The sequence below is a fragment of the Ischnura elegans genome, chromosome 13 (assembly GCF_921293095.1).
Source record: "Ischnura elegans chromosome 13, ioIscEleg1.1, whole genome shotgun sequence".
Classification (NCBI taxonomy): Eukaryota; Metazoa; Arthropoda; class Insecta; order Odonata; family Coenagrionidae; genus Ischnura; species Ischnura elegans.
In genome coordinates this window covers 982,891-995,072 of record NC_060258.1, presented here as the reverse complement: position 1 = coordinate 995,072, position 12,182 = coordinate 982,891, and the positions used below count along the sequence as shown (strand labels likewise).

Sequence of the window (12,182 nt, the reverse complement as noted above, 5' to 3'; positions counted from 1 at the left end):
TCACTGCCTTGCTTTTATGCTAAAACTGCATTGAAATTGAAACAAACCAGTGGAGTTTGGAAGAGGGATGGCAGTGCAGTAGCAGTGCAATTAGGTACTCCAGCTACTCCCTTGAAACTCCCTTGGCCGACTGGGCTGGCTAAACTGAAACTCCCTTGCCTGCCAGACTGAAACTCCCTTGCCTACCAGACTGAAACTTCCTTGCCTACCAGACTGAAACTCCCTTGCCTACCAGACTGAAACTCCCTTGCCTACCAGACTGAAGCTCCCTTGCCTACCAGACTGAAACTTCCTTGCCTACCAGACTAAAATCCCTTGCCTGTAAAACTGAAACTCCCTTGCCTGCCAGACTGAAACTCCCTTGCTTGCAAGACTGAAACTCCCTTGCCTGCCAGACTGAAACTCCCTTGCCTGCCGGACTGAAACTCCCCTGCCCTTCTAGGCTGAAACTGCCTTGCTTGGCTGAATACTATTCTCCTGCCCAATCCATTGAAATTCCCTCATCAAATCATATGGAACACCATAAATCTCCTTGCTTAACCTAGCCAACATTGGTTGATCACATAATTGGTTCCATCCACAATTTTGCATGCATGATGATGAAAGATAAAGGGTGTTTAGGTGATTTTGAGCAAAAGCTGTTACTGCAATGACCACAACAGTTTTCAAAATACAATTTATTACAGCATGAGAAATACCAATTACATCAATTATGACAAATTACCAATTACATCAAATGCACAAACAAAAGCATTATAAATACATAAATAATTATGGAAGCTGGGCACTCCTGCAATAGAGAAGAAAAATAACTGATGAGCCACAAATGACTTAACTTGAAATCAAATTAAATTTAAAATAGTCGATTATGATAAGATAACTAGGTTTTGGCATAAATGATGCATCGGCTATGCAGTTGTTTAGACTTTTATTGAAGAGAGTGACGTGGTTTTCGAGTTCTTAGGTGGTGTTGCAGCTGCGTGGGTCTGGAAGAATGATCTTCGAGGCAGAGGTTGTAAATTTGTCCCAGTTCACTATAGGGGAGGGTAGAGTCATTGGATACGAGAGAGATAATGAAATTGAAATCGGGAGATGGTCAGACGAAAGTTGAAGAAGGGTTGTAGGCAAGAGGAATGGAGAAAGATTTTTTTGTGATAAAGAGATCTAGGATATCAGCTATATGGTTGGAATCGGCAGATATGTGGGTAGGGTTTGGTGGTGAAAGAATAGTGAACGGGACAGTTAACTCTGCGTGGTGCAGGTCTCGTCCTCTAGAGTTTGTGATGTTGCATCCCCAGGCAGCGTGCTTACAATTAAGATCGCCGCCGATGATTGCGGTGTTCTTAAGGACAGTCTGTATGGCATGAAGATCTGTTCGGCTGATGCCGTGCTGCTTTGGTGGGTGGTAGGCACTCCATACGTCAATGCTGCCATTGCTGGTGGTGAACTTAGACCCGACGAGTTCTAGTCTATCGGTGGTGGGGGTTGTAATGGAGTTTCTTGTAAAGTCTTTTTGGAGTCGAGCATCACACCACCTCCTCCATTCCCTTCGGTTCGTTCCTTTCTTCTGATGATGTAATTTGGGACACTAAAGGCATCTCTCAGCTTGAGCCATGTTTCTTGGGCGAGTAAGATGTCAGGTTGATTGCAATACAGGAGATGTAGAAATTCCTGTTTTTACGGCCGAGGACTGCCCGCTTTCCAGGACAGTATTCGTAGATTATGGACGATTCTTGATTTATAAGCCATTGAGGAGGATCATGGCGCCTGCAATGACTTCTTCGATGAATACGTCCATTCTGGATTTGCCCTGCTTTGGGGCAATGATTTTTTTAATGAGACTGGAGAGCCAGCCTTTCAGTTGGCTTTTCCAGGAATCACTAGTAGCATTTGGGCCGATGGCGGCTGGCTGTTTTGTGGCGGTTGTGGGTGGCAGCGTGGAAGATTGGCAGTAGAGGAGGATGTCGATGGTGCTGAGGGCATTGTTGCGGCAGAGGGTGCGGTCAGGGCCTGTGGAACTGTGGGCGGAGTGGTGGCTTGGCGGTTTGTTGTCCGTCGTTGTGTTCAGGCATTTGTAGTAGGAGGTGGAGGAAAATTGATTTCGGTATTAGCCGGAGCTGCGGGGGTTTCTTCAGTCAGAGTATGTTTCAGGTGCATCGCGAGAGCGAGTTCCTTGTATTGTGGGCAGCCTCTGTATGTGGAGATGTGCGCCCCAGCACAGTTTGCATATTTCCCCGGCTGGTCTTTTGGCTTAGTGCAAGCTGAGTGGTGGTGCGGGCCTGCGCATTTAAAGCATTTGAGGCTGAGGGCACATGCTTTATGTGAATGTCCAAAAGCTTGACATCTTCGGCATTGTATTGGTCCGGGGGCTGCTTTGTAAACTTCCACTTTGGCCGTGAGTCCAAGCATATGCTTAACATTTGTTAAGTTGGCTCGCTGTTCCGGGTTGTCGAGTCGAACTTGGAACATCGGCAGCAGTTTCAGATAAATTGGCGGCAGTTTGGCATTGGGGTCGTTACGACGCATCTGAGTACGTTGGCGATATTCGTCCGGAGTAAGGTGCGACGTGTGTAGTTGATGCACGTGCTCTATGATGACGCCTTTGGATTTGTGCTCGTGGGCAATCAGATCAGGCGGTGAATCGGCGGGAAGTCCTCTGATTACGAAATGTTGTTTGTTGTCATTCTTTAGTTGATAAGTATAGTGTGGGATTTTATGTTCCGCGAGAATTTTGGCCGTGATTCTGAAGTCGTCCACTCTCTGGCATTTAAATATAATGTCCTTACTCCGGAGAGAAGCGACAGGACGAAACTTGCAAGCTGATTTGATCAGCCGCCATTTTGGTTACCATTTGGTCGTTTCTGTGATAAATATTGACGGGATTTTTGATTGGCTATCCCTATTGTTGGTGGCTTCTTCAGTGTCTTCGGTGGCGTCCTCCTCCATGACGTCGTCTGTCGGGGCAATGGCTGCAAAAGGATTGGCGGTTTCAATGGACGGCTGCAGCAGCGGCGGGGAAACGGGCCATTTCATTGGCGGTGTATTTGAGAGAACTCGCTTTTTGCCTACAGCGGGCGTAAATTAGGGCGGCGGCGGAGGTAGAGCTTTGGCTGCTTCTGTCTGGCTTGCAAAAAAAGCACGCAGGTCGGCACTGCGTTCAATAAGGAGCGCCAAAAAGCGCGGGTCTTGATCTATGGGCATAATAGCTACCGCGGCGGGAGATTTTGGAGAGCCGAGGGACTCCATATTGTCGTGTTTGTTTGGGTGTTCGAGTGACATGTGTGTGTTACCTATTGCATGAGTGTAGTCCTAGCGAGGGGACCCGGCGGGTCCCCCTAGACGTGCAGTGATGTTGCCCTCTGCCTTGAGGTTGCCGACCGAGAACGACCAGGGTGTAGGAGCGGTCAATGCGCCACCTGGGGACTGCACCCGCCTCCCCCCAGATGCCTTTGCCCAGTGTGTGTACCTGACGTGTGTGTATATGTGTGTAAATAGGCCTCTGAGGGAGGCCAATGTTGTTTGTGATCAAGTGGTGAGTAAATTTACGCATAAATTGTGAGAAGGCCCTTAAGAGGGCCGATGAGCTTAAAAAGTTTGTCTTTATACGAACCAGAAGCCACGGAGGGCCTTGAGGGCGCTGTGCTTGTCTTCACGTCCGGGTGACGAGGCGAAGGTTCCCAAGAAATTTTCAATTTCTTCAGAAAAGGTCCTCTTAGCGGCCTCTGCGGCCAATTTCCGTGAGGGCGCTCGACTCCTCTTTGTGTCCGGATATCGTGGCAATGGTTTCTTTACTAAGACCAGAAGTCCCGGAATTTTTCCTTCCTTTCCTTTCCGTCCTTTTTAGGTCCTTTCAGGCTGGCGTCGTTAGTCCTCGGTTGGTGGCAGGAGATGTTCTCGACTGCCGGGGAGTTGGCCGGACAACGCTGTTAGGCGTCCTCAACTGCCGGGGAGTTGGCGCCGGTTGGCGTCGGTGCCGCGCTCAATTCCGCAGCAATGCTGGCTGACGCGGAGCGTCGTTGGCGTGTGAGAGGAATGACCAAGTAGGCTATGACCAAGTAACCAGGTAGCTACCCAAGCTCTTATGTTGGAAAGCATTGGAGTCATTCCAGAGCATCGATGTCGAATGAATAGACCACTCACCGTAAGTGAGGATGTTTCCGTTCTCCGGGGAACGGATTCGGCTTTTCGCCCTTCGGGCTCTCAGCAGTTGTTGCTGGTTTGGTGCGCGACTTCCCGCGCTGGTAATTAATTTATTAGGGAATTAATCTTTCTTCGGGGGTTGGTGTTCGGCCAGGGTTGTTCCCCGCACGGGGGGAAGAGAGTAATCTCTTCCTTTGGGGAGCCGCGCCCCCACGGACCCGAGCCCACCGAGGAGACAACCTCGTTAAAAAACCCCCGGTACGACTAGGGTAGCGTCCGGACAGTCATGTGGGCCCGACTGTCCGTGTAAGGCGATACCATCCTGCCTTAGCCCACCCACGTGTTTGCCGTGCGTGGCGACCCGTGTCGCAGGGAACGGGGATCCTGGTGGCTGAGGGGACCTCCTCTGTGGGAGGGGAGAATCCCCAACACTCCACTTTGGCCCCTGACTCTCCTAGACGGGCGGCCGGGAACTAACCCATTCCCGGTCAATCGGCTCCTGGCGGCTGGGGAGCTTGGCGGCTCCTTTCGAGCGTACGCCAGGAAGGGTGAGCGTGATCCAAAGGGACACTGCCAAGAGCATTCTCGGAGGGGCACGTCTATATCTTCGGGGGAACCTGGCGCTCTGCACCGGCCCGCGGTGCATCGTCCCCTTGTCGGACTCCATGGTGGTTGGGGCCCCGGAGATGAATATAATCAATGTCTATGGATATCCAAAACCCAACACCCATTGCCTCTAGGGAGGCTAATCCCAGCAAAAGGCTATGTACGGAAAATGTACTACAGAATGATTACCCTTCTTACGTAGTAATGAGCAGCATAGAAGAAGGAGCTTTGAAAAAAGTGTCACCGTTCGTAATCGCGAAAGTGATCCAGGGGTTGGTTGGCGATGTAAAAACAGCGAAGAGACTGCGGTCAGGTTCTCTCCTCATACAGGTCAACAATTCAAAACAAGCAAAGAGACTGCTTGAGGTGAAAGAGTTCTTCCAAGTCCCAGTGAAAGTTGATCCCCACCGATCACTTAACACTTGTGACGGCGTCGTAACATCTTGGGATCTTTCAGACTGCACCGAGGAGGAAATCAAAGAAGGTCTGAAAGACCAAAAGGTGATATCGGTCCGCCGCTTGAAAACGAGGCGAAGCGGCACTCTAAAGGACACGTACAGCTTTGTCCTCACCTTCGCCCTTCCGAAGCTTCCCGCGTCCATCTATGTATGCTACAGCGCTATCCAAGTTCGACCGTATATTCCTAAGCCTATCCGATGCTTCCGTTGTCAAAGATATGGACACACATCAGGCAACTGTAAAGGAGAGGAACTCTGTGGTAGATGCTCTCTGAAGAAGCACGAAGGAGACTGTAGTGAAAAGGAAAAATGTGTGAACTGCCATAGAGACCATCCAGCGTGGTCAGCATCCTGCCCAATATTTGCAGAAGAAAAGAAAATACAAGAAATAAAAACCTCAAAGAAAATAACTTACGGAGAAGCCAAGAAAGAATTCAGAGCTCTGAACCCTGTTTTCTCTGGAAAATCCTATAGCCAGGTGACGGCCAAAAAATATGTGGACGCTGCCGTGCAGACACACACGCCCTCTGTATGCGCGCCATGCAAAGGCGTGTTCCTGCCCGCCAAACCCAAGAACTTAACAAGTATCAGCATCACGAAGGATAAAGCTAAGGCTACTGCGGAGAGTGACTCTTCGGGCGAAAACTCGCCTTCATCAAAGAAGGCCAAAACACTCTTACGAAAAACTCATTTTAAAAAATCAGACCTCGAGGAGGACGCAGTATCAGACGATATGATGGACGCCGATCCCTCCGAGGTAGCTAAACAATTTAAATGCTTGACAAATCCTCCAGGAAAGGGGAAGACGAGACTACGACGATCGTAGTCAACCGTATATGTTTTTTTTAATACCTTTATCTCTTTTTATTAATCATGGATTTTATTTTTAAAACCTTACAGTGGATCTGTAACGGTATTTACAGACACAAGGAGGAACTGTATGCTCTAGTTAAGAATTCCAACCCATCCTGCGTATGTCTGCAGGAAACTCATCTGAAACCATCCGACAGAATGTCACTACAGGGCTATTGCGTTTACCGGGCTGATGATGTTAGTGGCAATAGAGCCCAGGGAGGGGTTGCAATAGCTGTCCGGGAGAGCATTTACTCCTCACAGATCATTTTAAGAACCCCCCTACAGGCAATTGCAGTTTCTGTAGCCACCCCAGAGTTAGTTACCTTTTGTAACGTTTACTTGCCCCAGTGGGCACCTGTAAACAAGAATGCCCTAGAGTCGCTAGTCGCTCAGCTTCCAAAACCACACGTGCTGTTGGGGGATTTTAATGCTCATGACTCCCTTTGGGGAAGCAACAGAGCACAAGCTAATAGTAGAGGAAAGCTAATAGCTAATTTTATTAATGATTTTAATTTTATTTTACTCAACAACGGCGAACACACTCGTTTCAATAGTCATAATGGAGAGTTCTCGGTTATTGACTTGTGTTTTTATAGTTGTAGTTTAGGAGCTAGATTACAGCTGTCAGTACATAACGACCTCTGCGGGAGCGACCATTTCCCGATTTTTATTTCAAAACCGAGTAGACGAACTTGCGATTTTAACGGACCCCGTACTTGGACGATTAAAAAAGGAGACTGGCCGCTTTTTAGAAATCTTTTCAATTTTACATTTACTGACGACCGAAATGGAGCTGAAAATGTTTTAACCCTTACGAAAGCTATATTGGATGCTGCCGAAGCTAGCGTCCCTAGGACATCGATAGCTGCAAGGCGTCCACCCGTCCCATGGTGGAACAACGAGTGCGCAGAAGCTATTGCCGCTAGGAAAAGAGCACTTAAGAACTTTCAAAAATACCCAACTACAATGAACCTGGCAGCTTTCCGACGACTCCGGGCCAAAGCTAGGCGGATAATCAAGGAAGCCAAAAAGGCTTCGTGGATTTCCTATGCGTCCCAAATAAACTGTCGGACTCCTATATCTAAGGTATGGGAAAAGGTGAATAAAATCACAGGAAGCCGAACGTCCACTGCTATCGCTGGCCTAAAAGCGGGACCCAAAATTGCAACTTCCCGACAGGAAGTCGCGGAAGCATTTGTGGAGCACTTCGCTGAAGTTAGCTCTTCCAAAAATTATGACCAGGCATTTATATCAATGAGACGGATAGCTGAGGCAGCCCCTATGAATTTTGACAATAAAGCGGACTTTCCATATAATGAGCCCTTTAGTCTATGGGAACTCGAAGCCGCAATCGCATGCTCAAAGAATACAGCTCCAGGTGGCGATAACATCCACTATGCCTTTATACGGAATCTCCCCGTTAAGGCTTTTGCTGATATATTGTCAACGTTCAACCAGATCTGGTATGATGGATCTTTCCCGGATGCATGGCGGGAATCTGTAATCATCCCTGTCCTTAAACAGGGTAAGGATCGCAGCGATCCTGGGAGCTACCGCCCCATATCACTAACAAGTAGCCTCTGTAAAATAATGGAGAGAATGGTTAACCGACGCCTGGTTTGGTATCTTGAAAGCCGAGACCTTCTCTCCAAAATTCAATGTGGCTTTCGCCGCAACCGATCGACAACGGATCATCTCGTCAGAAGCACCAACTTCATACACGAATCCTTTTTGCTCCGACAGCACGTCATAGCAGTATTTTTCGATATAGAAAAAGCCTATGACCGATTATGGCGACACAAAGTTTTAAAAACTCTGCATGAATGGGGTTTTAGGGGCAACCTTTTAACTTTTATCAGGAATTTCCTAGAAGAACGGGTCTTTAGAGTTAGAATCCACAACATCCTGTCAAGTTCCCGCACCCAAGAAAACGGGGTCCCTCAAGGTTGTATTTTAAGCGTCACGCTGTTTGCTATCGCAATTAACAGCATTGAGGAATGCATAATACCTCCGGTAATTGGATCCTTATTCGTTGATGACTTGGCAGTTTTTTGCCGGGCATCCACGCTCCATTCCGCTACGAGGCAAATTCAGATGACCCTCAATCGGATCGAGAAGTGGTCCAACTACAATGGTCTTCGATTCTCGCCTGAGAAGACAAAATGCATGCACTTTTATCGATTACGTGGAATATTCCCTATACCATCCCTGTTCCTCGGCAGAAAGAAGCTACCTTTTGTGCAGACGACTCGTTTTTTAGGGCTGACATTCGACTTTCGGTTGAATTGGCGCGACCACATCTCTATTGTTCGGGACAAATGTTTTAAAAATTTGAACGTAATGAGAGTTTTAGCAAGTACGACTTGGGGTGCTGACCGAACCACGATGCTCATGTTGTATAGAGCTTTGGTGAGGTCTAAACTTGAGTATGGTTCGGTTGCCTACTCTTCGACCCGAGAGTCCTATTTAAGACCTTTGACGACAGTACACAATGCTGGCCTCCGGTTGGCCACTGGTGCGTTCAGGACCAGCCCGATTACTAGTATTTACGCTGACTGTGGGGAACCACCGTTATCCATCCGGAGAAATATTTTAATGTGCAATTATGCTGCAAAATTTTATCATTAAAAGATCACCCTTGTTTTAATGCAATTTTTAAACCTAGATTTATGGATGTTTTTAACCGTAGGACAAGATCTACGAAGCCTTTAGGCGTGCGATTTCGTAATTTCATGAATGAAGCTGAGTTTCGGCTACCCGACATCATCCACCAAGGATGCTCAGCTAACCCGCCTTGGGTCATTCCACGACCAGACGTTATTTTTTCTTTAGCGCGGGTAGCTAAGTCCTCCACTTTGGATTTGGAGTACAAGCTCCTTTTTAAAGAAGTCCTCGAACGCAAACCGCGGCTTGTACCCATTTATACTGACGGCTCAAAATCCGAATCAGCTTGTGCCTGCGCCGTCATTCCTTATTATGGCGGCACGATCCAAGCTAAACTCAACCCGCTCTGCAGTATATACAACGCAGAACTTCTTGCCATAAAATATGCTCTGGAAAATATATCTTTACGCAAGTCCTATTTAATCTGCTCAGACTCCTTAAGTGCACTCCGTGCCATTTCAGATTACTACCCCTCTCATCCCTTGGTGCAGTTCATACAAGATACCCTTTACTCTTTGAGCAGGAAGGGCATTACAATTTCTTTCATGTGGATCCCGGGGCATGTCGGAATTCGAGGCAATGAGATAGCGGATGCAGCAGCGAAGAAGGCACTTAGTAAAACCGACATCGATTTCGATAGGATCTCCTCGGACGATCTAAGAGCCGCACTGAAGAGAATATGCATGGAGCAATGGCAAGAGGTGTGGAATAATATCGCTGGCAATAAACTAAGAAACATCAAAGTAGAGACGACCGCTTGGTCCACCTCAGCCAGGAATAGTCGTAGGGAAGAGGTCGCCCTCACTAGGCTTAGAATTGGTCATACTGCGCTCACACATGCATACCTCTTCACCGAAGAGAAACAACCTCCCCGCTGTGATGGTTGTGATTGCATCCTTACTGTGAGACACGTTTTGGAGGAATGTACAAAATACTCTCTTGAACGCAGGGAACTACTTGGAAACCAAGATATACGAACCATTCTGGGTAATAATTTGGATAATATTAATAATGTAATGCAATATATCGTCAACACCGGAATAATTAAACTCTTGTGACCTCATACAATGGGATACCCTATTTTTGTTGAAAGCGCTTAATAGAACCCAATAAGCTTCCTTAAGGTTAGCGAACTATGAGAGGTGCAAATGACCTTGCTGTCGACGCACCCCAAAAAAACGCATCTCTACTACTACTACCAGGGTTGTTGATGATATCGGCCGCCGTTAGGTATCCCACCATTGCGGGACGTCATTTGATAAGCTTTTGATTGTGTTTACGGTGCTAAGGGCTGCTTTCTCGTAGAATTTGGCTGCTGCATCTTTCATCCTCTAGGTCAAGGTTGGCTCGTCAGTAAGCTCGCAGTGGTATTCATTTCCTAAGCGGAGAGGTATCTTCAAGATGGTTCTCAGTACTTTTCGGGTGCGTATTTCAAGCTGGAGTTTTCGCTTTCGTTAGGAAGCCGGACTATATGGGTGAGGCGTAAAGTATGCGGGGTATGATTATTGCCCTGTATATTTTCAGGCGGTCTTTAAGATTGATGTCCTCCGATGTCAGCAGAGTTCTGAGTTGAATATGGGCTGCATGAGTCTTCTGCTGAATCTTATCGATGTGGCGGTGATATCTGAGTTTCTCCTCAAGCTCGACTCCTAAGTATGAGGCGTGTTTCTTCCATGGGATGTTTTGTTTTAGAAAGCGTAGCTCGGGGACCTTGACGGGCTTCTTCCTTCCGCGGAACAGCACCGTTTGCGTCTTTGCCGCGTTTAGTGCGGTGCGCCATTTTTTGCACCAATTTTCGGCCGATTTATGGGCTGCCTGGAGTCGTTTTACAGCGCCTGTCATGGACTATGATTTGCTCAGAATTGCAGTGTCGTCTGCGTATAGGCTGACGGTGGTGTTCCAGCCATGATCTCGGGGGAAGTCGGAGGTGTAAATGGAGTACAGGTGGGGGGCCAGGACGGAGCCCTATGTGACGCCGGCTTCTATTGGGTGTTCGGATGATGGTTCTCCTCTCCAGGAGACTCTGAATGTTCGGGAGTCCAGGAAGCTGCGTTGGAGTTGGTGCTCCCAATCAGGGAAGCCGAGGTTCTGAAGCTTCCAAATGAGGCCGCTGTGCCAAACCTTGTCAAATGCCTTAGACACATCTAAAAATGCTGCCGCTTACACCTGTTTGGTATTTACAGCGTTAGCAATGAAGCTTGTCGCGTGAAGTAGGGCATGTTGCGTAGTGTTCTCTCCTGAACCCAAATTGGAAGGATGGCAGGATGTTTTTATCCGTCAGGAACTTTAGTATGTGTGGCAGCATTAGTCTCTCTAGGATTTTTCCCAGATTGTCTAAGAGCGATATTGGCCTGTAGATTTCAACTTTTAGGGCGGCTTTCCGGGTTTACGCAGACAAATAATCTTCGCCTTAATCCATGCTGCCGGGAAGTAGCCAAGTCAGATGCAGGCAGCGAATATGACTGCTAAGAAGGATGCGGCGCCGATGGGAAGTTGCTTCAGGTGCTCGTGTCGGATATCTTCAGGTCCTGGCGATTTCTTGAAGGGCAGTGATTTTATGACCGCATTTACTTCCTGAGTGGAGATGGTTGGTGGTTGGTATTCTGTTGCTGGCAGATGTGGTGTCTGCTCCGTGAGGAGTTGGAGATCCGCTGTATCGGGTGTTCGGGGGTTTGGCTTGAAGGCGTCCTGTAGGTAGTCCGTCGCTGCTTCGGCTTTCCCGCATCGCTGCATGCCAGGCCGTTTAGGGTTTTTAATGGTGGAGTCCGAACGTGTTTGCTCTGCAGGGAGCAAGCCTTTCTCCAGATACTGCCATCTCCTTGAATCAGGGACGCAAGTTTGTTGCTCCAGGATTTCTGACGGAATTTACGAACTTCTGCCGCAACTTTTCTTTTGAGGGTCTGGTAGAGGCGTTTGGTGATGGGGTTTTGGTACTTTTGAAAACGCCTCCGGGCTGCGCTTTTCTTGTGGATTAGATTGGTTATGCTGGCGGACAGGGAGAGGTCGTCAGGGACTTGGTGTTTGGTGAGAGGAATGCTGGTGTTTGCGGCAGAAATGATTTCGGTTGTTATCTGTGTGACTGCTGCGTCAACTTGATCGGGTTCGTTCAGGTCTGGTTGTGAGGATGGTAGCAAGTCGATATTATGTTGGCGGTAAGCTGGCGAGTCAGCACTGCAGATGCTTCTGTGCATAGGTGGTGGCAGTCGGGTAGGTCTCAGCCCGATATGCAATAGGACCGGGAGATGGTCACTTTCCAGGGCTGTTGCGGTGTGACAGGAGAGGGACATGTTTGCTTCCGTGAGTAGAAATATGTCCAAGACATCTGATTTTCCATTAGTGTAAAAGTTCGTCGGTTGCCTTGGCCCAAGCGCCCGGAGTTTCTTTTCATTTAACCATTCTCGGAGTTTGTCTCCTCTTGCGTTTGGAGCAACAGAATGCCAAGTGCCGTGTTTGGCACTG

At 48.1% G+C, this 12,182-nt stretch overlaps 1 protein-coding gene across 1 annotated transcript; it reads left to right on the top strand.

The window, feature by feature from the left end:
• Positions 1–3,349: 3,349 nt before the first annotated feature.
• Positions 3,350–10,724, top strand: LOC124170365. Its single transcript, XM_046549088.1, has 3 exons — positions 3,350–3,532; positions 5,077–5,961; positions 10,608–10,724. Exons 1-3 carry the CDS (start codon positions 3,350–3,352, stop codon positions 10,722–10,724), a joined length of 1,185 nt encoding a protein of 394 aa, XP_046405044.1.
• The last annotated feature ends 1,458 nt before the right edge of the window (positions 10,725–12,182 follow it).